The 27,584-nt window shown below is 40.8% G+C and overlaps 1 protein-coding gene across 4 annotated transcripts in view; it reads left to right on the top strand.

Moving 5' to 3' along the window:
- The first annotated feature begins 239 nt into the window (after nt 1-239).
- The window catches only part of ate1 (arginyltransferase 1), a 186,290-nt gene continuing 158,945 nt past the window's right edge, over nt 240-27,584 (top strand). For all 4 annotated transcript variants that reach the window (XM_036980814.2, XM_036980807.2, XM_036980801.2 and 1 more), the window contains exons 1-5: nt 240-575; nt 14,173-14,236; nt 14,473-14,535; nt 15,328-15,431; nt 20,391-20,588. In XM_036980814.2, the coding sequence (XP_036836709.1) occupies nt 476-575; nt 14,173-14,236; nt 14,473-14,535; nt 15,328-15,431; nt 20,391-20,588 (529 nt within the window). In that variant the 5' untranslated portion in view covers nt 240-475. The remainder of the gene's footprint in view (nt 576-14,172; nt 14,237-14,472; nt 14,536-15,327; nt 15,432-20,390; nt 20,589-27,584) is intronic.

Raw genomic sequence — 27,584 nt, 5'->3', positions numbered from 1 at the left:
TGATGGCCTTATATAGTATTTTTGTGAATCCGGCTACTTTCGCTCTGTTTACGTAAAAGAGCCGGCCCATTTGGCTCCCAAACGGCTCTTTGTTGAAAATACTCAAAGATCGACCAATAACCATAAACAATTATGATCTTCAATGTAAAGCCCAAAATTAATGTAAACGTGAAATCGACATTAAAATACATTTGTACTTAGCCAAATTATTAGATGGCCTGCAAATTGTGTTTTTTTTTAACAAAAAAAAGGGGACCCGATTGACGCGCTCTTCCCATTATGTATTGTTCACCCTCTTTATATACTTATTTAGCAATTAATCTGCAGAAAAACAGTTTTGAGCTCAAAAAGCCGCAGTATGCAAATCAGGGAGCCAGCTCTTTCACGATTCGGTTCCCAACGTTCACCAAAAAGATCCATTCTTAAAGAGCCGTTCGTTCGCGAATAATCCATCACTAGGAAGAAGAAAATTAATATGGCAGCAGGTAGCTCCTGCACGATAGTGGAATATTTCGGGGGCGATGACGGCTACCGCTGTGGTTATTGTAAAAATGAGAAGGGTAACTTCTCTCATGGTAAGATTTGATTTGTAAATTCGCTGGGTGAACTTTATTGTACTGTCCTTCGCTTCGTAAAGGCCTCGTCGTTGACGCTGGCTAACGTTAGCTAGCCATTTTCCAACAGCGGTCAGTTTGCTAGTTAGCAAGCCGTCAAATAATTGTTGCTAGCCATACATAGCTAACGTTTCCGAGTTGAAATATTTTTGCATGTTATTTGACATACTTAGTAAACAAGTTGGTAACGTTAGTTAGCTAGTCAAGCACACCAAGCTAACCTTGTTAGCTAACCTTGCTAGCTAGCATTAGGTTGCTAGCTAACGGTAGCACTGTAATGACTTGGCTGCTTTGACAGCTGACCACACTTCAACATTATAGCCTATTCGTTAGTTAGGCATAACTGACGATGTGAAGTCAATGTCTGTATCCAAAAATGAGAAAAAAAATACAAGAGTGGGACTGCCCCAGTTATAAACGTATAAACGTTATAAAAATTATCACTGCAGCTAACTAGGTAGTTTGAACAACTTTTCATACAGGTTGCTAACTTGTTAGGCCTAGGTTAGGGAGCATGTGTTTTTAGTTCATTCTCTATAATCTGAATTTGCCGAACAAGATTGAGGATATGCTGCTCCTCCCCTTCATGTTCATGTACAGCATGCAGTTGCCCCATCACATGGTCTGTCCACGCTGTCAGGAAGGAGAGGCTTAGCTAGGTGCCAAATCAGTGGGTGAGCTCTGAGCTGGAAGTGGTTTTAGGTCAGGGAGGGTTCAACGAAGGTTTTTTTCCCCCACAGACAGTAATGTTGTGTTGACACCATAAGGGGGGTCTAATTGTGAGTGTGTATCTGTTTGTGTCATCATTAAATCAGCCGTTCTGCACTTGAGCAAGGCAGTTAACACCCAACAATAACGGCGCCCTGTAAGCAGATGAGTTCGATGTCAAAGAAGGCAGCCCCCCCCCCCCCCCCCCCCCCAACACCACAAGCACACATATTTCAGTTAAGTGCATTCAGTTGTGCAATTTACTATTTATCCCCTTTCCCATTAGTGCCGTGGTTGCACACAACACCTTGGGTTACACAAAGGATTCTGAGTTAGAGATTTTAGAGGTTTCTTTAAGCATAGCAGGCCAGATCACTAAACAGCGAGCACAAGGTGAGATTGTAATACCAAATGATGTGATTTAACCCCCAAAATGTGGTATCTGTTATACTGGGACTAACAGGTTAGGTACTGTTTGGTGTAGCACAGAAGATTTTTGACCAACCATGTCCAGTTGGAGGGGGTCTGTTAAATTTAGAAAATGCTCTGTTTTATATATCATGATATAATCCAACAATGTGTATGCTGCCATGTGCTTAAAGCTGCAATAAGTAACTGTTTGGACGCCCCAAACAAATTCACATAGAAATGTGAGATAGATTTCTCGTTGGAAGCAAGTCTAAGAAGTGGTAGATTAGTTCCATGTGTGCTATTTCGATGCTTCCCGCTCTAAAGTTTCGTTTTTGCGTTTTGATTTTGTACACCAGTGGAAAATACATTTTCCATAACCAAAACTATTGTATTTCAAAGCGGTTAAATGGTGCAGTGATTCTCTACACCAGTGGTTGCCAAACTTTTTTTATAGTCCCGGACTCCTTCAAACATTCAACCTCCAGCTGCGTACCCCCTCTAGCACCAGGGTCAGTGCACTCTCAAATGTTGTTTTTTGTAAGCCTGCTACACACCCACTATACGATACATTTATTAAACATAAGAATGAATGAGTTTTTGTCACAACTGTGGGAAGTCACAAAGAGCTCTTATAGGACCAGGGCATAATAATACATAATTTTGCTCTTTATTTAAGCATCTTACATATACAGTGCCTTGCGAAAGTATTTGGCCCCCTTGAACTTTGCGACCTTTTGCCACATTTCAGGCTTCAAACATAAAGATATAAAACTGTATTTTTTTGTGAAGAATCAACAACAAGTGGGACACAATCATGAAGTGGAACGACATTTATTGGATATTTCAACCTTTTTTAACAAATCAAAAACTGAAAAATTGGGCGTGCAAAATTATTCAGCCCCTTTACTTTCAGTGCAGCAAACTCTCTCCAGAAGTTCAGTGAGGATCTCTGAATGATCCAATGTTGACCTAAATGACTAATGATGATAAATACAATCCACCTGTGTGTAATCAAGTCTCCGTATAAACGCACCTGCACTGTGATATTCTCAGAGGTCCGTTAAAAGCGCAGAGAGCATTATGAAGAACAAGGAACACACCAGGCAGGTCCGAGATACTGTTGTGAAGAAGTTTAAAGCCGGATTTGGATACAAAAAGATTTCCCAAGCTTTAAACATCCCAAGGAGCACTGTGCAAGCGATAATATTGAAATGGAAGGAGTATCAGACCACTGCAAATCTACCAAGACCTGGCCGTCCCTCTAAACTTTCAGCTCATACAAGGAGAAGACTGATCAGAGATGCAGCCAAGAGGCCCATGATCACTCTGGATGAACTGCAGAGATCTCCAGCTGAGGTGGGAGACTCTGTCCATAGGACAACAATCAGTCGTATATTGCACAAATCTGGCCTTTATGGAAGAGTGGCAAGAAGAAAGCAATTTCTTAAAGATATCCATAAAAAGTGTTGTTTAAAGTTTGCCACAAGCCACCTGGGAGACACACCAAACATGTGGAAGAAGGTGCTCTGGTCAGATGAAACCAAAATTGAACTTTTTGGCAACAATGCAAAACGTTATGTTTGGCGTAAAAGCAACACAGCTCATCACCTTGAACACACCATCCCCACTGTCAAACATGGTGGTGGCAGCACCATGGTTTGGGCCTGCTTTTCTTCAGCAGGGACAGGGAAGATGGTTAAAATTGATAGGAAGATGGATGGAGCCAAATACAGGACAATTCTGGAAGAAAACCTGATGGAGTCTGCAAAAGACCTGAGACTGGGACGGAGATTTGTCTTCCAACAAGACAATGATCCAAAACATAAAGCAAAATCTACAATGGAATGGTTCAAAAATAAACATATCCAGGTGTTAGAATGGCCAAGTCAAAGTCCAGACCTGAATCCAATCGAGAATCTGTGGAAAGAACTGAAAACTGCTGTTCACAAATGCTCTCCATCCAACCTCACTGAGCTCGAGCTGTTTTGCAAGGAGCATTGGGAAAAAATGTCAGTCTCTCGATGTGCAAAACTGATAGAGACATACCCCAAGCGACTTACAGCTGTAATCGCAGCAAAAGGTGGCGCTACAAAGTATTAACTTAAGGGGGCTGAATAATTTTGCACGCCCAATTTCAGTTTTTGATTTGTTAAAGCTTGAAATATCCAATAAATGTTGTTCCACTTCATGATTGTGTCCCACTTGTTGTTGATTCTTCACAAAAAAAATACAGTTTTATATCTTTGTTTGAAGCCTGAAATGTGGCAAAAGGTCGCAAAGTTCAAGGGGGCCGAATACTTTCGCAAGGCACTGTACAACCTTATTTGTTCATAACTGACCACCAGGTTTAATGAGAAGGGTGTGCTTGAAAGGATGCACTTAGCTCTGCAATGTTGTATTGGCGAGAGTCTGTCTTAAGTCATTTTACACAGTCTATGCCTGTATTTAGTTTTTGCTAGTGAGGGCCGAGAATCCACTCTCACATAGGCACGTGGTTGCAAAGGGCATCAGTGTCATAACAGCTCGATTTGCCTAGGCAGGATACTCTGAGCACATCCCAATCCAGAAATCTGGCAGTAGCTTCTGATTAAATTCAATTTTCACAGAACTGCTTGTTACAATTTCGACACGGCTCTCTTGTTCAGATATCGGTAAGTGGACTGGAGGCAGGACATAAATCCCCCCAGCAATCCCCCCAGCATTGTCCCAGCCATATCCGTGGCAGCAGGAATAATTAAGTCTGCCACAATAGTATGGGGCTTGCCGGTCCTAGCCACTCTGTAGCTCACCATATAAGATACCATTAATAAGAAGGGGCTAGAATGGTATCTTACCACTCGAAAGTTGTCTTTATTCTCACTCAAAAAACTTGTGGCTTATTTTTCAAATTGTCATGTTTCGATTTCTAAATGGCTGCTCAAGAATGAATGTTTCCTGTGAGAGAGTCACGGTTGTGATTGGATGTTAATTATTTGACTAGGCTACCTGTAATTGATATTGTTTATTTGTGACTCACCACCTGGATTCGGTCTTATGTAGCAACATTGTAATTTCTTTTTTTACATTGGATGAAACTAGCGACTGCATTTGAGGAAACAATGGGAAAGTAATTCTGCTTTGAAAGTTGATCAACTTGTAAACTGACTTTTGAGAGAACTGTTTTTCAATGTTTTGCTACTACTATTGGAGAGCCCTTTGTCTATACCCATTCAGCATTGTTCACACACTCTTAACCCTTAGCCCCACCCATCTTATTAAGGGTTGATCGCTTTGGACAATAAGTAGGGTTGTTCCGAAAGCTCTGACCTCATGACAGTCAAGCACCCAAGCTAACATTGGCTAGCTACTCATTATGTGTCTGGAAGAACACCCTGCTCTGACCATTTTACTCACCCTTGCAGAGTTGGTTAGGCAGTTTTCATGTTATCCAGAATGTTGGTGACTGTAACTGTGCTGCTGGCAACAATTTAATTACATGTTTACTGACACCAGACACATTCAACGGGGGTTGAGCATTCAAAAATGGTTATTCTGCGATCTGGCACACTAAGACGAGAATCTTTTGTTAAGAAATGTTGCTAGATATCTAGCTAGGTAAATGATGAATCCCAACATATAACGTTACACTAACTTGAAATAAAAATACTTTGTCAAATTTAGTAGTCTTTTGTTGAGACATCTAGCTAGCTAAACAATGGACCATAATCACAACTCCTGACGTCACTACCCTGCATGAATCTGCAGGTAGCTAACCAACCAGGTTCTATGGCTATAACTAGTCAAGCAAATGTGTCTGAGATATGAAGAATAAGATCATACACATAACGTTAGCCAGGGACCCAGCCTGCTAACGTTAGCTAGCTAACAGAACACTTTAAATGAAACCACTTTGTCAAATTTAAAATTCAACACTTACCTAGACATACTGACCAGCTCCAATAGACAGATGAGTGCTATATGGTAGACCAATCCGAACTCCTCTCGGCATGTCCAGCCCACTCATTATCTCAGCCAATCATGGCTAGTGGGATGGTTGCTCCCTTTCCTGTGGCTAAACCAACTAGGCTCGTAATTTAACCATTTTATTCATATTTACAGCTGACATACAAGTTTGATATTAAGGCACATGTAAGTTCACATGTTCTAAAAGCCATTTCTGCCAAAAATCGCATTTTGATAAATATATTTTTTACGTTCAAACGGCTCCTGTGAAGTCGTGACTTGCGACATACACCAAGTTTCCTGATTTTGTGTTACATTCCTCTGAACACTAGATGGTTTAATTTGATTTTTGGGAGTGAAACGAGGCTATTCAGGCAAGGGGGAAAAAAAAAGTCAATTATTAATCGTCACCTTATTCAGTCTCATCTGAACATCGTAAAATTCTTGGTTATCTTCATGAACCCTAGCTAACAAGTTGAATCAACAATACAAAATTTTGTTTATTTATTTACTAAATACCTGAATTACATATACACAGGATGGCTCATACATTGATTACTAATGATGTCATACAAGAATACGTCCCTAGCAGACGGAACCGATATGACTGCTGGTTACACAAAGAAAGGGGGTTGGGTTTGAATGAAAGTGCGGGAAGACTGAGGAACAAAAGGATTGGGTCTCTATCGGACCTTGTGAAGCTATGCCATCGTAAATACAGAATCTTATGCATTCTAAATAACCGCCCATTTGGAAAAGGAAAATGCAAGAAATATTTATGAGCTGTGCTTTGTTAGATTTGTCATAGATGGAAGGCTGGGTTGCCCAGCATAGATCTCTCTTGTCCTTTGAAGAATATATCTTGTTGTAGAAAAGATACGTTGTAGTACCCTGTCTTTCTGAAGAGATTGTCCGTTCTTTCCTAGCCCACGTTTACAGCTGCAACTAACTCGACGTGTAGGATTATTATTATTCTTCTTTAGTGAATAAGAGTTCAAAGTTCATACCAAGTTGCCATACTATAAGCTCATGCTATATTCTGGCTGGTATAGTCAATTCATCCTTCTAGCGTGTCGATCTTCACCCCCATGTTGAAATGTGCCCTTTTAAACGTATGGATAGCAGTCCTCACGTCATCGGGAAGACAAGGTTGACTTTTCGTCAACAGGCTTTTGTAGTGGTGGAGAGAAGGGCGTGTTTCATAGTTAATCTTGGAACTCCCTCTCCCGGATTCGGGAGAATTGTCATCAGCTGACACTAATTAGCATAACGCAACGGACCAAAAATATTACTAGAAAATATTCATATTCATGAAATCACAAGTGAAATATATTGAAACACAGCTTAGCCTTTTGTTAATCACCCTGTTATCTCAGAATTTGAAATAGTTTTCCAGCCAAAGCAAGACAAGCATTTGTGTAAGTTTATCGATAGCCTAGCATAGCATTATGCCTAGTTAGCATCAGGCAGCTTGGTCACAAATCAGAAAAGCAATCAAATTAACAACCAAACAAAGTGCACCACACTAAGTCCCATAAATGGAATAAGGTTAGGGCAAAACATTATACAAAAATAACAATTATAACATGCAGCATTTTATGAGAGGTTTTCTACATGGGACCACAATGGAGACCAGATTTTCCAAAATGTGTCAGACTTCTGGTATAAATCAAAGGTAAGTATCTCTAGGGGTAGAATGGCAAAAGCTTGAGAGCCACATTCTCTCAGAAGGTACTTCAAGTGTGTACCATAATAACAATATAATTTTTTTGGGCTAAGTAAACAAGGGTATTGAACAGACAGGATCAAACACAACGTTACAAACACAAATTCGTTGAAAAAGCGAATTCCAATAAGACTGGATTCTGCTACAGTACCAAATAACGTACATGAAGGTGCCAGTATCCTGTTTACATTTAAAACATAAATGTGATACATTAGAAAACATTCTGTGAAGGCGGACAGTTGTAAAGTAGCCCACTCTTCCTCATCTAATGCATGTCCAATGTCTCAACGCATCATAGGATGAGGCACTTCTGTTCAATAAAATAGGATATACAGTTGAAGTCAGAAGTTTACATATACCTTAGCCAAATACATTTAAACTCAGTTTTTTCACAATTCCTGACATTTTAATCCTAGAAAAAATTCCCTGTCTTAGGTCAGTTAGGATCACCAGTTCAATTTAAGAATGTGAAATGTCAGAATAATAGTAGAGAATTTATTTTAGCTTATTTATTTCATCACATTCCCAGTAGGTCAGAAGTTTACATACACTCAATTAGTATTTGGTAGCGTTGCCTTTTAAATTGTTTAACTTGGGTCAAACGTTTTGGGTAGCCTTCCGCAAGCTTCCCACAATAAGTTGGGTGAATTTGGTCCATTCCTGCTGACAGAGCTGGTGTAACTGAGTCAGGTTTGTAGGCCTCCTTGCTCGCACATGCTTTTTCAGTTCTGGCCACACATTTTCTATAGGATTGCGGTCAGGGCTTTGTGATGGCCAGTCCAATACCTTGACTTTGTTGTCCTTAAGCCATTTTGCCACAACTTTGGAAGTATGCTTGGGGTCATTGTTCATTTGTCGATTTGGTTTTCTTTTTGCTCCAGATATATTTAGAGATTGGCATTCATTTTCTAAAAAATAACAGATGGCAGAGGATCTTTTGGAATAGCTAATTTAGCAGAGGAAGGATATTCATCCTGATGACATTAATTCTGCCAAAAAGAGTTTGGTAGGGTAGACCAGTTAACCAAGTCTTGTTTAATCTTTGTGTGCATATAATTTGCATTGAGCATGTCTTTATGATTTGGCGCTACATACAGTGCATTCGGGCCCCTTGACTTTTTTACCTTTTGTTATGTCACAGCCTTATTCTAAAATTGATTTAATTATTTTTTTTCGCCAATCTAATGACGACAAAGCAAAAATGTTTTAAAAAATTGTATAATAGTTTGAAATGTATTAAAAATAAGAAACATATCTCTGGAGAGACCTGAAAGTAGCTTTGCAGCAACGCTTCCAACCTGATAGAGCTTGAGAGGATCTGCAGAGAAGAATAGGAGAAATTCCCCAAATACAGGTGTGCTAAGCTTGTAGCATCATAACCAAGAAGACTCGAGGCTGTAATCAATGCCAAAGATGCTTCAACAAAGTACTGCGTAAAGGGTCTGAATACTTATGTAAATGTGATATTACATTTTTATTTTATTAATTTGGAAAAACATCAACTTTTTTAAAAACTTTGTCATTATGGAGTATGGTGTATAGATAGAGTGGGTGGCGGGGGGGGGGGGGGGAAGAAACATTTTAATCGAAGTCTGTCACGTAATAACATTCAAGTCAAGGGGTTTGAATACTTTTTTGCGCTGTGTGTGTTTACAGTACCAGTCAAAGGTTTGGACACCTATACCATTTCCAGGGTTTTTCTTTATTTTTTACATTGTAGCACATGCTCCAAAAAATAAAGGGAACACTTAAATAACACATTCTAGATCTGAATGAATGAAATATTGGTATTAAATACTTTTTTCTTTACATAGTTGAATGTGCTGACAAAATCACACATTATCAATGGAAATCAAATTTATCAACCCATGGAGGTCTGGATTTGGAGTCACACTCAACATTTAAAGTGGAAAACCACACGACAGGCTGATCCAACTTTGATGTAATGTCCTTAAAACAAGTCAATGAGGCTCAGTAGTGTGTGTGGCCTCCATGTGCCTGTATGACCTCCCTACAACGCCTGGGCATGCTCCTGATGAGGTGGCGGATGGTCTTCTGAGGGATCTCCTCCCAGACCTGGACTAAAGGATCCGCCAACTCCTGGACAGTCTGTGGTGCAACGTGGCGTTGGTGGATGGAGTGAGACATGATGTCCCAGATGTGCTCAATTGGATTCAGGTCTGGGGAACGATCGGGCCAGTCCATAGCATCAATGCCTTCCTCTTGCAGGAACTGTTTACACACTCCAGTCACATTGCATTGTCTTGCATTAGGAGGAACCCAGGGCCAACCACACCAGCTTGTGGTCTCACAAGGGGTCTGAGGATCTCATCTCGGTACCTAATGGCAGTCAGGCTACCTCTGGCGAGCACATGGAGGGCTGTGCGGCCCCCCAAAGAAATGCCACCCCACACCATGACTGACTCACCGCCAAACCGGTCATGCTGGAAGATGTTTCAGGCAGCAAAACGTTCTCCACGGCGTCTCCAGACTCTGTCACGTGCTCAGTGTGAACCTGCTTTAATCTGTGAAGAGCACAGGGCGCCAGTGGCGAATTTGCCAATCTGGTGTTCTCTGGCAAATGCCAAATGTCCTGCACGGTGTTGGGCTGTAAGCACAAACCCCACCTGTGGACATCAGGCCCTCATACCACCCTCATGGAGTCATTTTCTGACCGTTTGAGCAGACGCATGCACATTTGTGGCCTGCTGGAGGTCATTTTGCAGGGTCTGGCAGTGCTCCTCCTGCTCCTCCTTGCACAAAGGCGGAGGTAGCGGCCCTGCTGCTGGGTTTTCCGTTTTTGATTTGTTAAAAAGGTTTGAAATATCCAATAAATGTCGTTCCACTTCATGATTGTGTCCCACTTGTTGTTGATTCTTCACAAAAAAATACAGTTTTATATCTTTATGTTTGAAGCCTGAAATGTGGCAAAAGGTCGCAAAGTTCAAGGGGGCCGAATACTTTCGCAAGGCACTGTGTATATTTATTTATTTATTTATTTATTTATTTGAGATTCTTCAAATTATCCACCCTTTGCCTTGATGACAGCTTTATACACTCTTGGCATTCTCTCAACACAGCATTTCTCATGAAGCTGGGTAATCTGTATGCCAGTTATGTAACCTCAGCCTGGGCTGGGCCAGGGTGTGGGGAGGAAAGAAATCTGTGGCCTGGGGTAATTCCACAGGGAGGTCTGTGTGGAGGAGATGGGACATGCCTCAGGAACTGGGGTTACAGGCCAGGCGCTAACGTCACCATAACTCGTTGCTTCACTCACAGAAAGGACATAACTACTGTAGTAGCCTACCATCTCCAAATGGTAGCTCGTTCTAGACTACTATATCGTTGCTTTCTGATACAATCCTCTAACTCCAATTTTGCCAATTTTCATTTGAAAGCAGTAACTCCCATCAATATACTCTGAACATTTCAAGACTAGGCCTAAGGTATTCAAAAAAGCTTCTGAAGTTTCATAATTGTATATTCATTAATGTGGAAAATATTATGTTTTGCGACGATATGCACCATTGGTCTCAAACTGTTGCTGCACCTAGAATGGTTTTAATCAGCCTTGTTCTTCTTGAATAGGCCTAAACAAACAAGTCTATTTCAATCAGCCGTGATTGATATCTGACTGCGACAATACACAGCCTATGTGCAAAAACACTCAAGTCCTCCGCCTCTCCACATCTTTCATAGAAAGCCTTTTCTTACTGTCACACCTGAATAGTGTTGGTGATCGTGTGCCTGTTGTGTAGGTGATGCTTTCCATGACGGCAGTAGCGCTATGACTACCCAGGATAATCTAGCCTAGTCCTTCCAGCTCTCAGTTGCAGTGTTTCCCTTACGATCTTTTACAGCAGCGTTTTAATAAATTATGAAAACGAATATGATGAGGTCACTTTTGGTGCCTTTTATTTATTTTTGACACCATATAAAATATAATTTTCCCTTTATCTACAAGCATTAGGCCATAACCTGTAACCCAAATCAAATGTTAATTGTGACGTGCCGAATACAACAGGTGTAGACTTTATCATGAAATACTTATTTATAAAGCAGTTAATAAAATATTTACTAACTGAAGTAAAACAATAAATAATAAAAAAGCATTAACACTGAGGCTATGTACAGGTACTGAGTCAATGTGCGGGGGTACAGGTTAGTCGAGGTAATTTACACATGTTGGTAGGGTTAAAGTGACTGCATAGAGGCAGTGTAAAAACGAATGGAGGGGTGGGTCCGGGTGGTCATTTTGATTAATTGTTTAGCAGTCTTATGGCTGTTAAGGAGCCTTTTGGACCTAGACTTAGCTCTCTGGTACAGCTACAACCACTAGGGTGGCTGGAGTTGGACAATTTTTAGTGCCTTCGACTGACACTGCCTAGTGTATAGGTCCTGGATGGCAGGAAGCTTGGCCCCAGTGATGTACTGGGCCGTACGTACTACCCTCTATAGCGCCTTACCGTCGGATGCCGAACAGTTGGCATACCGGGCGGTGATGCAAGCAATCAGGATGCTCTCGACAGTGCAACTGTAGTACTTTTTGAGGATCTGGGGACCCATGCCAAGTCTTTACAGTCTTAGGGGGAAAGGGTGGTGTTGTGCCCTCTTCACGAAAGTCTTGGTGTGTTTCGACCAAGACCCTTCTCCCCAGATTTGCTCAGGCGGCCAGCTCTAGGAAGAGCCTGGGTGGTTTCTAACTTCTTCCATTTAAGAATCATGGAGGCCACTGTGTTCTGGTACCCTTCCCCAGATCTGAGCTCTACGGGCAAGTCCTTTGACCTCATGGCTTGGTTTTTGCTCTGACATGCACTGTCAACTGTGGGACCTTTTTATATGACTAGAGGTAGACTGATTTTATGATTTTTCAATACCGATTTTAATTGGAGGACCAAAAAAAAAAGCAGATTGCAATTAATGTGCATGTATGTGTAATAATTACAACAATACTCAATACAAACTGGTTGTTCAATATTCCCAGTTAAGAAGTTTTTGGTTGTAGTTTATAATAGGAATTATGAAACGTTGACTTTCTCTCCACCATTTGTATTTCATACACCTTTGACTATTGGATGTTCTAATAGGCACTTTAGGCTTTCAATACTAATCTCAGGAGTTGATAGGCTTGAAGTCATAAACAGCGTTGTGAATCAAGCATTGCTAAGAGCTGCTGGCAAACGCAGTAAAGTTTGAATGAATACTTACGAGCCTGCTGCTGCCTACCACCGTTCAGTCAGACTGCTCTATCAAATATCAAATCATAGACTTAATTATAATATAATAAACACAAATGCAAGCCTTTGGTCATTAATATGGTCAAATCCGGAAACTATAATTGAAATACGGAACCGTTCTGTTTTTTTATCGAACGGGTGGCAACCCTAAGTCTAAATATTGCTTTTACATTGTACATCCTTCAATGTTATGTCATAATTATATAAAATTCTGACAAATTAGTTTGCAACGAGCCAGGCGGCCCAAACTGTTGCATATACTCTGCTTAAGAGAAGTGACACAATTTCCCTAGTTAATATTGCCTGCTATCATGAATTTCTTTTAACTAAATATATGCAGATTAAAAAAAATATATACCTGTGTATTGATTTTAAGAAAGGCATTGATGTTCATGGTTAGGTACATTCGTGCAACGATATCGCTTTTTTTGCGAATGAGCTTTTGTTAAATCATCCCCCGTTTGGCAAATTAGGCTGTGATTCGATGATTGATTAATTAACAGGCACCACATTGATTATCTAGCTTGTCCTGCGTTGCATATACACATGGTTGATATTACTAGGTTGACTAGTGTTTATGTGAAGATTGATTTGTTTTTTTTATAAGATAAGTTTAATGCTAGCTAGCAATTTACCATGGCTCCTTGCTGCACTTGTGTAACAAGTGGTCAGCCTGCCACTCAATTTCCTCGTGGAATGCAATGTAATGTAATACTCACAAGACATGTCACTCATTGAGCACGTTTGGGATGCTCTGGATCGAGGTGTACGACTGCGTGTTCGGGTTCCCGCTAATATCCAGCAACTAAGCACAGCTATTGAAGACTGGGACAACATTCCACAGGCCACAATGAACAGCCTGATAAACTCTATGTGAACGAGATGTCATGCTGCATGAGGCAAATGGGGGTCACAACAGATTCCTGACTGGTTTTCTGATCCACGCCACTACCTTTTTTTAAGGTATCTGTGACCAACTGATGCATATCTGTATTCCCAGTCATGTGAAACCCATAGATTTAGGGTGTAATGAATTTATTTAAATTGACTGATTTCTTTATGAACTGTATGTCTGTAAAGGATTTGAAATTGAATGAATTACTGTTCAATTGTGCAGGAATATTTGTGAAAGCGTAATAAACATTATTCCAAGTGATTCCGTGACCGTAAATCCACTTCACCAACTGTAGTTCAATAACTGTAGGTGAAAAAAATAAATGTTTTTTCAAACTCAAGGTGTTATGTCATAGCTCAGACCACATTCTTTCTGCCGAGATCTTTGAATCTTAATTCGGAGCAGAGCTTTTTGGAAGAAGTTTTTTTATTTTTTACCCTAATTCTGTTACCAAACTTTGCATCTGCACAGTTCTTCCAGTAAATGTGTTTTTGACATTTGTGTGACTTGTTCAAAGTGGTTAAACTTTTGAAATCAATGTTTTTTGTTTGGAAGACATTTTATCAAGTCAAAGCGTAAATCCGTTATTGTGGATTTACCCGATTTCATGTCCACTTATCCTGCCTGTGTTTTATGCAGGGATGTGGTCCCACGCCATGACAGTACAAGACTACCAGGATCTCATAGACAGAGGATGGAGACGGTAAGTCAGACTCTGAGCTTTATAATCTCACACACTGTTTTCCTCCAGGCCAGTAGTCTCTACACGTTGTGACACAGCAGCATAGCCCTCCATGTTTAACATATTTTTGGGTGTACAACATTGCCACATTGCTTATCTGTAGTTGTGTGTGTGTATATACATTCCTTATCTGTAGTAGTCTAAATGCCCACTGCATATGTTCATTTGTTATTCTTCCTTGTCTGTTACTTCTACAGAAGCGGGAAGTATGTTTACAAGCCCATCATGAACAAGACCTGCTGTCCACAGTACACCATCAGGTAAACAGAGCCTATTATCAAAAAGACTCGCATCAACCTAGCTAAAACTGGGGTCGTATTCATTAGTGCTGATGGGTTCTGACGTGTAAACTTGAAATATTCATGTTACCGAGGGAGAGGGGGAAATGCAGAACATCCGGTACCCTATCCGGTATCCTATGGAAAGGAGAAGTGCCACAGTCAGGTTTCAGTTGTTGGGTTGTGATTTTAAATACTTGCTACACCAGAAGTGAATGGTTATCTGTAGGAGGAATGTATTTGGTGAGCCAGGGGCTTGAAATGTTACTAAGTAAGGGAAAGGCAGTCACATAGTTGCGGTTACTGATAAGGGTAGATAGCTTTGGATTAGTGAAGAATGGGTGCTGAGGTCCGGTCACATTAAGGGAGAAGGAACAGTTTACTCGCATCACTTAACTTTCTTCCCTAGCAATAAAGATGTAATGTGTAGAGAAAAGGAGGAGACTCCGCCTATAAAGTCGGGTGTAAATGCTTGTGGTGGGGGGAACATGTCTTTGTCTGTTCAGCTGTCTGGCCCATTGGGTGAATAAACTTAGAACTTTTCCTCGTTATCCATTTTTAGTTTACTGTATTACAGTGCTGCACACCTTAGCAAAATGCACAAATGTTTTCCAATAAACAGAAGCAAGAGTTCCTTATTTGACACGTTTGGGTAGTCCCACCCTGTTTCAATCTGTTTTGTTTGATGCCTAATGAACATGACCCAGTTGACCCTTTACTCAGTTAGAAGCCATATACTAATGGTTCACTAACACACTAATACATGGTTTGTAGGTGTCATGCCTTGAACTTTCAGCCATCTAAAACCCACAAGAAGATCCTGAAGAAGATGAGCAAGTTTCTGTCTAAAGGGGAGATGCCAACGGAACAAGGCGATGGTGAGAGGAAATTTGCTTTCGTGAAATACTAATGCTAATACTGTCTTTAGTAAGCGACACATCGATTACATGTGGTAGGCTGCTCTGTTCTAGGGATGGGCATGAGTACTCAAACCAAGTACTCCTCATTGCAGATCGTGGGCAGGGGTCAATGTGTGCAAAGTTGGGTGATATATCAAATTAATTCATATGTATGTTTTTGCGCAATATTCCACAATGTCTATATTGCAAGAATTGCAGTTTTGCTCTTTTTATTTTTTTGGAGGTTTTGTCTGTTTTATTCTCGTATTTTTGGTCTTGTCTCTTTCTCTCCTGTGCACCTCCCCACTTACACCAGATGCATGTCTTTGCCCTAACGGTGGGAGTCGTTGTCCCAAAGGCAGGCGACAAGCTTAGGTCCAAAATAAGCCTGTATAAACGTATTGATCTTATTTTGGACATTTTTGCTTTTGCTTCTTCCTCTATTGTTTACGCACACCAAGTCCCTCCCCCTGCCTCATCACATCTTCCTCTGACAAGTGATTTCAACTCGCTATTTGAGGTTTAGCACGTGGGCTTGATGTTTCTATAGCCTAATATGCCTGCTATTGCTAAGAAGTTAGTAATTATTTGTGAATGTGCATGGTTCTAGTTACATAAAAAAAAAAGGGGCATTTTCATAGACTTGAAAGCCAGGTCAGTGGCTATTGCAAAAATAATACAATTATTAGTGGGTCTTGTGGTTGTGGAAGGCATATATTTAGCCTAGGTATAACATCAAACTCAAATTTTATTGGTCACATACACTTTTGGCAGATGTTATTGCGGGTGTAGTGAAACTCTTGTGTTTCTTGCTCCTACAGTGCAGTAATGCCTAACAAGTGGTTGTTGTCCTTGATGATATTTTTGGCCTTCCTGTGACATCGGGTGCTGTAGGTGTCCTGGAGGGCAGGTAGTTTGTCCCTGGTGATGCATTGAGCAGACCGCACCACCCTCTGGTGGGCAGAACACACCCACCGAGAATGAGAGCCCACAGTCCTTGGTAGGTGGCACTGTGTTGTCCTCAAAGCAGGCGAAAAAGGTGTTTAGCTTATCCGGAAGCAAGACATCGGTGGCTGGTTTTCCCTTTGTAGTCCTTGATTGTCTGTAGACCCTGCCACAAGTCTTGTCTGAGCTGTAGAATTGCCACTCCACAGTCTCTGTACTGACATTTTGCCTGTTTGATTGCCTTGCGGAGGGAATAACTACGCTGTTTGTATTTGGCAATATTCCCAGTCACCTTGCCATGGTAAAATGCAGTGGTTCACGCTTTCAGTTTTGAGCAAATGCTGCCATCTATCCACGGTTTTTGCTTTTGGTAGGTTTTAATAGTCACAGTGGGTACAACATCTCCTATACACTTCCTGATGAACTCGGTCACCATATCCGCGTAGTCAGTGATATTATTTTGAGGCTGTCCGGAACATATCCCATTCCGCGTGATCAAAACATTCTTGAAGCATGGATTCCGATTGGTCAGACCAGTGTTGAGTAGTCACTAGCATGGGTACTTCATGTTTCAGTTTCTGCCTAAAGGGAGGCGCAAAATGGACTCGTGATCAGGTTTGCCGAAGTGAGGGTAATTTGGGCCTCGTAGGCATTTCGAAAAGTTGAGTAGCAGTGGTCCAATATTTTCTCGGAGTGAGTTCTACAGTCAATGTTCTGGTAGGACTTTGGGAGCCCCCGCCCTGAACTGAGAACCCAACTGGCTGTTCGGACTCAGATATCCCGAGAGAGCCGTGTTTCCGTTACAACGTTACAATCCCGGAATTCTCTCTGGAAGGAGATCATCGGCCAGAGCTCGTCAACTGTATTATCCAGAGACTGAACGTTTGCGAGTAATGTACTTGGAAGCGGCGGGTGGTGTGCTTTCCTCCTCTCCGAATACCTCTTCTCCGCCAGCGGTATTTTGTGAACAGCCTCTTGAATCAGTTGAATTGCCCTGAGGGGTACGAACAAAGGATCCAATTCAGGAAAGTCATATTCCTGGTTGGGAATGCTGGTGAGTTACGACTGCTCTGATATCTAAAAGTTATTTCCGGTTGAATGTAATAATACTTTTTCTTGGCTGTTAATGTAAGAAGTAACACAAACTAAATACTGCGAAGTTGCTTAGGCGCTAGAAGCACGGCTGCCCTGTCTGTCGGCGCCATTAACCCATCCTGAATTCATTAGATTATTGCTGACTGTTTGAAATGCAGTGTATTTGACATTTTAATTGTGCAACTATTATTTAGATGGCATTTTTTTTCTTGGTGTTGTGAATCGCCCATAAAAGTTTGACTTTTTTTTTCTTTTTTTCTCATTTATTGCCCAGCCATAACAACAATGACAAAGTGCATAAGTGGTCACTCAATAGTAATCTTGTTGTCCCTCATTTGTTTGCATTTCTGTCCACCACTTGGTCTTCTATCCCTCAACCCTGATCCATTATTCTCTCTGCATCGATGCCTACCTGTCCACTCAAAACGTCTTAGAGAGTTCAGAGGTTTCTAATCTTGGTAAAGACACCATGGCTAGATGCATAATATGCATAACTGTAATTTATTTTAATTAACTTAAATCTGAACCAAAAAAAGTATGTTAATTGAATATCAGGGATATCAACACTATCCACATGTTTCAATGCAAACCAGGCTTAATAGGAGCATACTGGGCTTAATTGGAACAAGAGTGATTTATGAGGAAAAATACAAAATATTTTGTGTATAATATACGCAATAGACTACAATATTATGCAAAGTTAGTATTGAACAATATTTGTTTATTCCAATTCTGTGTAGTTAGTGATATTTGTGCTGCTGTACCCTTTCACCCTTTCACACAGGTTCCGCTAACGGAACCTCCACCCCCCCCCCCCCCCCCCCCCCCCAACATTCCGCTGAAAAGGCAGCGTGGGAAATTCAGAAATATTTTTTTGAAATATTTATTTTTCACACATTAACAAGTCCAATGCAGCAAATGAAAGATAAACATAATTGTTCATCTACCCATCGTGTATATTTGTTAGATCACCACCAAATCCAAAAAAACACACACCCATTTTCCCCAGCCAAAGATAGAGTAACAAAAGCAGAATTAGAGATAAAATGAATCACTAACCTTTGATAATCTTCATCAGATGACACTCATATGACATGTTACACAGTGCATTTATGTTTTGTTCAATAATATGCATAGTTATATCCACAAATCTCGGTTTACATTGGCGCCATGTTCAGAATTGCCTCCAAAATATCCAGAGTAATTACAGAGAGCCACGTCATATAACAGAAATACTCATCATAAACTTTGACGAAAGATACATGTTTTACATATAATTAAAGATACACTGGTTGTTAATGCAACCGCTGTGTCAGATTGCAAAAAAAAATATATATAATTGTTACGAAAAAAGCATACCATGCAATAATCTGAGACGGCGCTCAGAAGAAAATATATTTTTCCGCCATGTTGGAGTCAACAGAAATACGAAATTACATCATAAATATTCCTTTACATTTGATCTTTCATCAGAATGCAGTGCAAGGAATCCTAGTTCCGCAATAAATTGTTGTTTTGTTCCATAATGTCCATTACTAGTGTCCAATTAGCTTATTTTGCTAGCACGTTTAGTTCACATGTCCAAAAGCTGGCGCTGGTCCAGGCGAACTCGGAAGAAAACTTCAAAAAGTTATATTCCAGGTCGAATAAACTCAATCTTCAGGATGTTATTATCATATATATCCAATAACGTTCCAACCGGAGCATTTGTTTTTGTCTACAGAGTAATGGAACGCAAGGCGATATAATGACTACTGTGCGTAACCAGGAACTGGCATTCTGCCAGACCAATGACTCAAATAGCTGCCATCCGGTCCCACATCACACTAAGGGCTTCATTCCACGTTCTACTGACTGTTGACATCTAGTGGAAGGCGTAGGCAGTGCGAACAGATCCATATCTTATTTGGATGTGAATAGGCGATGAGTTGAAAATCAACCAGCCCCAGAATTTCCACTTCCTGTTTGGAAATTTGCCTGCCCTATGACTTCTGGTATACTCAGACATTCAAACAGTTTTAAAAACTTCAGAGTGTTTTCTATTCAATAATAATATGCATATATTAGCATCTGCGACAGAGTAGGAGGCAGTTCACTATGGGCACGGAAAGTGAAAATGCTGCCCCATATCCCTAAAAGGTTACACTTACGGGATGCTATTTTTTTGTAAATTTGACATTTATGTAACAATATAACAGTAAAATAAGAAAATGCATTTAAAAATGTTCCACAGCTGTCTAACTTTAATTAAACATCTGATTGGCTTAGAGTAAATACTTGTCTACATAACCAGATTAATTGTTTGAAATATTTAACCGCAGAAAAGGTTTATTTGTTTTATTTGAATCTAAAGATGGAAGTGGGCTTAATGGGTATGGGGGCTTAAAAGGTATGCTTATCCTATTTAATCAAGATATGGCATTTTCATTTTTTTCCCTTCAAATGTTACATTCTTTACTTTGACATTAGAATATTTTTGTGTAGATCATTGTCAAAAAAAAGATCATCCATTTTAGTCCCACTTTGGAACACAACAAAATGTGGAAAAAGTCAAGGGATGTGAAGGTTTTCTGAAGGCACTGTATTTAAAATTGCACTTGTTTTCGTAATTGAAATCATAATGAAAGCAATGGTTTAGAAATGACAAAGATTCTCGCATTATTCTTTACTCTAACATCATTTAACTGGACTATTTGAACAGTGAAATTATTTCAAATGCCCATTCCTACTCTGTATTAGCCTGGTTAAACCAGACTGAACACTCAGAACAAGTGAAAATGCTGAGTGTTCTGTCTGGTTTAGCCAGGCTAACTTTTTACATTCAGACCTCATTGTAGTACATTATTAATACCTACTGATTGTGTATCAGTACTAACTGACTGGCTTTGTGCTGTTCAGGGGAGCCCATGGACTCGCTGTGTGAGGAGGGAGGACTGCACGGCCCTGTTAAAGTCTGTCACTCTGAGGTGGCGAGTCCTGTGGTCACAGCCATTCTGACTGAGGAGGGAGACACCACACCAGCCGAGTTTGAAACCGCTAGAAAAGACCCAGTGTCTATTCCAGACGGGAGAGGACCAGAAACAACCCCCAAACCGGGTAAGTCTAAAGGCAGGAAATCAAGAGGGCTAGACATAAGCGAGTTAATTGTGTTACCCTTCAGTGGAGAATGATCTTCTTTGATTGGTTAAATAAGCTGGAATCTCATGTCAGCTGGATCATTTGCTTGCTTACAATGTGAAAGAATATTGTGTATGTTAGGCTACATCTTCACCCCTCCAGGATCTAGCTCTCATCTAGGTTGCGTAGGTGTAAGGATGCACAACCTCTGCTCCCTGTTCTTTTCATGAAAGATGATTTATCTAGAAATAATGAATAAATTAAGTTCACCATATGGACAGCAGGTGGGAGCAGTCACCTATGAATATAGTCGTTTTCTGTCCTGATTCTTATGAATGGAGCCGACGATTCTGCTGTAAGCCAATTTATCACAAGCTCTCCCTTCAGTTCCCCACAGTTCAATTGCAGGATATCCTGAGACACACCACAGTGATAAATGGTAATGAATGAACAACATTGAGTGAATTAATACATATAAATACTGATCAGGTGAGGGAAGCGCTATGTATAACTGCTCATAATTCAGCTTCTGACGGTCCTTTCTCTCTGGGTATGTCCAAAATGTCTACCCCCTACATATCAAAATGTATTAAATATATTTCTCACCCATCTATACACAATACCCCATAATGACAGTGAAAACATGTTTTTAGACATTTGGGCTAATTTGATTTTCTAGGTAAGCCTCTAAGAGCTTTCCACACCTGGATGTTGCTACATTTGCCCTATTTATTTATTTATTTTTCTTCCCCCAAAGTTCTTCAACCTCAAATTGTTTTTTGATCATTGCTAGACTTCCATTTTCAGGTCTTGCCATATATTTTCAACTCGTGTAGATTTGGGTTTTAGGTTATTGCCCCGCTGAAAGGTGACTGAATCTCCCAGTGTCTGTCTGGTGAAATGCAGACTGAACTAGGATTTTGCCTGTGCTTAGCTCGATTTGATATATATTTTTTTTGTCCTGAAAAACTCCTCAGTCCTTAACGATTACAAGCATGCATACCCCAAACATGATGAAGCCACTACTATGCTTGAAAATATGGAGAGTGGAACTTAGTAATGTGGTGGTTTGCTTTTGCCCCGAACATAACTTTTTGTCTTTAATACAAAGTGTTAATTGCTTTGCCACATTTTTTACAGTATTACTTTAGTGCCTTGTTGCAAACAGGATGCATGTTTTGGAATATTTGTATTCTGTACAGGCTTTCATCCTTTTCCCTCTCAATTCTGTAACTATTGTGGAGTAACTACAATGTTGTTGTTCCATCCTCAGTTTTATCCTATCACAGCCATTAAACTCTTAAGTGTTATAGTCCTTCCTCTCTGGTAACTTGAGTTAGGAAGGACGCCTGTATCTTCGTAGTGACTGGGTGTACCATCCAAAGTTGAATTATTAACTTCACCATGCTCAAACGGATATTCAATGTCTACTTATTTATTTTTACCATCTAGTAATAGGTGCCCTTTGCAAGGCACTGGAAAACCTCCCTGGTCTTTGGTCGAATCTGTTTTGAAATTCACTGCTCGACCGAGAGACCTTACAATTATGTGTATGTGTGGGCGGCAGAGATGGTACTAATGGTACTCTGTGGATATAGCCAATTTGTTACTTGTTGTGTATTTATTCCTTGTACTATTATTTTCATATTTTCTTCCGCTCTGCATTGTTGGGAAGGGCCCATTAAGTAAATATGGCGTTGTTAGTTTACACCTGTTGTTTGTGAAGCATGTGACAAATAACATTTGATTTGAAATGGCATCCTATTCCCTATGTAGTGCACTACTTTTGACCAGGGGCCATAGCTCTGGTCAAAAGAAGTGCACTTTATAGGGAATAGGGTGGACACAGTCTTTTTCCAGACAAACTAAACACCGTTGCACACTTTGAGGATAATACAGTGTCACTGACGCAGCCTGCTACCAAAGACTGCCGGCTCTCCTTCTCTGTGGCCGTCGTGAGTAAGACATTTAAACGTGTTAACCCTCACAAGGCTGCCGGCCCATACGGCATCCCAAGCAGTGTCCTCAGAGCATGCGCAGACCAGCTGGCTGGTGTGTTTACAGACATATTCAATCTCTCCCTATCCCAGTGCCCACATGCTTCAAGATGGCTACCATTGTACCTGTACCCAAGAAGGCCAAGGTAACTGAACTAAATTACTATTGCCCTATAGCACTCACGCTGTCATGAAGTGAAGTGCTTTGAGAGACTAGTCAAAGATCCATACACCTCCACCCTAGACCCACTTCATTTGGCATACTACCCCAATAGGTCCACAGACGATGCAATCTCCTGCACACTGCCCTATCCCATCTGGACAAGAGGAATACCTATGTGAGAATGCTGTTCGTTGACAGCTCAGCATTCAACACCGTAGTACCATCCAAGCTCATTAAACTTGAGGCCCTGGGACTCAACCACATCCTGTGCAATTGGGTCCTGGACTTCCCGATGGGCCGCCCCCAGGTGGTGAAGGTAGGAAACATCACCCCTTCGCTGATCCTCAATACTGGGGCCTTACAAGGGTGCATGCTCAGCCCCCTCCTGTTCTCCCTGTTTACCCATGACTGCGTGGTCATGCACACTTCCAACTCAATCAAGTTTGCAGACAACACAATGACGAGACGGCCTACAGGGAGGAGGTGAGGGCCCTTGGCGTGTGGTGTCAGGAAAACAACGTTCCTCAGTGTCCACATCACGGACAAACTGAATGATCCATCCACACAGACAGTGTGGTGAAGAAGGCGCAATAGCGCCTCTTCATCCTCAGGAGGCTGAAGAAATTTGGCTTGTCACCTAAAGCACTCTCAAATTTTTACAGGTGCAAAATTGAGTGCATTGTGTCAGGCTGTATCACTGCCTGGTACGGCAACTGTACTACCCACAACCGCAGGGCTCTCCAGAGAGTGGTGTGGTCTGCACAACACATCACCGGGGGCAAACTACCTGCCCTCCAGGACACCTACAACACCCAATGTCACAGGAAGGCCTAAAAGATTATCAAGGACAAGAACCACCGAGCCACTGCCTGTTAACCTCGCTACCATCCAGAAGGCGAGGTCAGTACAGGTGCATCGAAGCTGGGACCGAGAGACTGAAAAACCGCTATCAACCCCATCACACTGTTCAATAGCCATCACTAGCCGGCTTCCACCTGGTTACGCAACCCTGCACCTTAGAGGATTCTGCCCTGTATACATAGACATGGAATCACTGGCCACTTTTAAATAATGGAACACTAGTCACTTTAATGTTTACGTACTGCTTTACTCATCTCATATGTATTCTATTTTACTGTGTTTTAGTCAATGCCACTCCGACATTGCTCAATCAAATATTTCTTAATTGCTTTCTTTTACTTTTAGATTTGTGTGTACTGTTGTGAATTGTTTTTAGATACTACTGCACTGTTGGAGCTAGGATAACAAGCATTTCGTTACACTTGCAATAACATCTGCTAAATATGTGTATATGACCAATACAATTATATTTGAGACTAACTATCTCCTTATTCAGTGAGCTCACTGGCTTTGGGTGCTGATATGGAGAGTGTGTAACATGCCCTGAGGGACACCGCACTGTACATATCTGATGTTAGAGAAGCTTCCATTGAAGAACACTGGGTTGTATTGGATAAATAACTCCAACCATGGGATGGCAGGTGACGTAAAGACATAGCAAGTAATTTTGTTTCAATAGCAATTTATGATCAGGTTGTGACGGTAAGGACAGGTTGTTAAACCCCCAGTGCTCTCTCTGCTGCCTACGCCCCTGCCATAAATATACATGCCAACACCGCTGCAAGGCTAGAGGCTAGCACAGAGGGATGACGCAGCAACAAAACGACCTCTTCTACTGGAAAACATTAAATCGTATGTGGGTGGTACGAGAGAAAATCAGTCTGTTTTCCTGTGCTTGTATTACTAGGCTACTTAATGAAAAGTGTTTGTGTGGCTGAGGGGGCAGGGAGAGTGCTATAGATTTGATGAAGTGTTAACTGCTGGAGTGGGAGACTCGGTCTTCCACAGGAATAGATCTGTCATTTTCTTTACCAAGGCTGCATGCTCTGTCCTCGAGTACCTCTTTGTGTGTGTGACTGAGAAGTGTGTGTGTGTGTGTGTGTATCTGCTAAAGAGAAGGGGTAAATTGTCTAGCGACGTGTCATGTGACAGAGGGAAAGTATGGTTGAAGTCGGAAGTTTACATACACCTTAGCCAACTACATTTAAACTCAGTTTTTCACAATTCCTGACATTTAATCCTAGTAAAAATTCCCTGTCAGTCAGGATCACTATTTTATTTTAAGACTGAAATGTCAGAATAATAGTAGAGAATTATTTATTTCAGCTTTTATTTCTTTCATCACATTCCCAGTGAGTAGGAAGTTTACATACTAATTGAGTGTATTTGGTAGCATTGCCTTTAAATTGTTTAACTTAGGTCAAACATTTCGGGGAACCTTCCACAAGCTTCCCACAATAAGTTGGGTGAATTTTGACCCATTCCTCCTGACAGAGCTGGTGTAACTGAGTCAGGTTTGTTGGCCTCCTTGCTCGCACACACTTTTTCAGTTCTGCCACAAATTTTCTCCGGGAGTGAGGTCAGGGCTTTGTGATGGCCAGTCCAATACCTTGACTTTGTTGTCCTTAAGCCATTTTGCCACATCTTTGGAAGTATGCTTGGGATCATTTTCCATTTGGAAGACCCATTTGCGACCCAACTAACTTCTTTGGGGTAGGGGGCAGTATTGGGAATTTTGGATAAAAAGTGTGCCCAAACTAAGCTGCCTGCTACTCAGCCATAAAAGCTAGAATATGCATATCATTAATAGAAAACACTCTGAAGTCTCTAAAACAGTTTGAATGATGTCTGTGAGTATAACAGAACTCATATGGCAGGCAAAAACCTGAAGAAATCCAACCAGGAAGTGGGAAATCTGAGGTTTGTAGTTTCTCAACTCAGCCCCAAACCAATATCCCACTGTGTATTTGATATGTTGCACTTCCCACGGCTTCCACTAGATGTCAACAGTGTTTAGAAACTGGTTTGAGGGTTCTACTATAAAGAAGGGGCGGCAGGGTAGCCTAGTGGTTAGAGCATTGGTACAAATCTGCCCCTGAACAGGCAGTTAACCCACTGTTCCTAGGCCGTCATTGAAAAGAAGAATTTGTTAACTGACTTGCCTAGTTAAATAAAGATAAATAAAATAAAATAAGAGCTCTGAGTGAGTGGTCTGGCAGAGTGCCACAGCCTCAGTCGCGCGCTCACGTGAAAGGTAGCTACGTTTCACTTCATTTTTGAAGACAAAGGAATTGTACGGTTGGAGTATTATTGAAGATTTATGTTAGGATGGTTTTTAAAGATTGATTCTAAACATCGTTTGACATGTTGCTACGAACTGTAACAAACTTTTTTAAAAACTTTTCGTCTGCTCCTAGTGAAAGCTCGTCATGAATGTGGATTAACAAACATTTATTGTGGAACTGGGATTACTCGGAGTGCATTCTGATGAAGATCATCTAAGGTAAGTGAATATTTATAATGCTATTCTGACATCTGACTCCAACATGGCGGATATCTGTTTTGCTTGATATGGGCTCTGAGCGCCGTACTTTATTTCTGCTTGATTATTGCTTTTTCGGTAAAGTTCTTCAGAAGTCTGACACAGCGGTTGCATCTATAATTCCGTGCATATTACTTGTATTTTCATCATTTTATGAGCATGTCTGTAAATTGATGTGGCTCTCTGCAAAATCACTGGATGTTTTGGAACTACTGAACGTAACGCGCCAATGTAAACTTTACCGAACAAAACATACATGTATTATGTAACATGAAGTCCTATGAGTGTCATCTGATGAAGATCATCAAAGGTTAGTGATTTAATTTGATCTATATTTCTGCTTTTTGTGACTCCTTTCTTTAGTTGGAAAATGGCTGAATGCTTTCTGTGACTAGTTGCTGACCGTACATAATGAAATGTTTTGCTTTCGCCGAAAAGCGTTTTTGAAATTGGACACTATGGTTGGATTAACTTCTTTACGCTACCCATCCCTTAAGCGGGATAATTGGCATCAGCAACCGGTGAATAGCATAGCGCCACAGTCAAATAATATTACAAAAAATATTCATATTCATGATATCACAAGTGCAATATTGTAAAACACAGTTTAGCCTTTTGTTTATCCACCTGTCTCAGATTTTGAAATTCTGCTTTACAGCGAAAGCAATCCAAGCGTTTTGTAAATTTATCGATCACATGACAAAACATTAGGTACACTTAGCATCAGGTAGCTTTGTCACGAAAATCAGAAAAGCAATCAAAAAAAGAATGTACCTTTGATCTTCGGATGTTTTCACTCACGAGACTCCCAGTTACACAACAAATGTTCCTTTTGTTCCATAAAGATTATTTTTATATCCAAAATACCTCAGTTTGTTTGGCGCGTTATGTTCAGAAATCCACAGGAAAGAGCGGTCACGACAGCGCAGACAATTCCAAATAGTTTCCATTATGTCCACAGAAACATGTCAAACGTTTTTTATAATATTATATAATCGATATGTCAACCGCAAATGTCTTTCACAGTAGGAGAGAAAAGCAATACCTATTTAAACTCTGTTGCCCGAGCAAAACTCATGTGACCACTTGACGCGATGTTATCGTTCTGGCTCATTTTTCAAAATAAAAGCCTGAAAATGTCTGAAGACCGACACCTTGAGGAAGCGATAGGAAAAGGAATTTGGTTGATATCCCTTTAAATGGAGCAATGGGAGGCTATGGAACATGGAGTTTTCAAAATAAATCAAACCAGGAAGTGGCTTCTTTCTCAGGGTTTCGCCTGCAATATCAGTTCTGTTATACTCCCAGACAATATTTTGACAGTTTTGGAAACTTTAGAGTTGTCTATCCTAATCTGTCGATTATATGCAAATTCTAGCATCTGGTCCTGAGAAATAGGCCGTTTACGTTGG

Source organism: Oncorhynchus mykiss, chromosome 1 (genome assembly GCF_057628025.1).
Source record: "Oncorhynchus mykiss isolate SJ-2025 chromosome 1, ASM5762802v1, whole genome shotgun sequence".
In the NCBI taxonomy this organism is placed as follows: Eukaryota; Metazoa; Chordata; class Actinopteri; order Salmoniformes; family Salmonidae; genus Oncorhynchus; species Oncorhynchus mykiss.
Note: the sequence above shows the minus strand (reverse complement) of the source record. Positions and strands in the feature narration are given on the sequence as shown.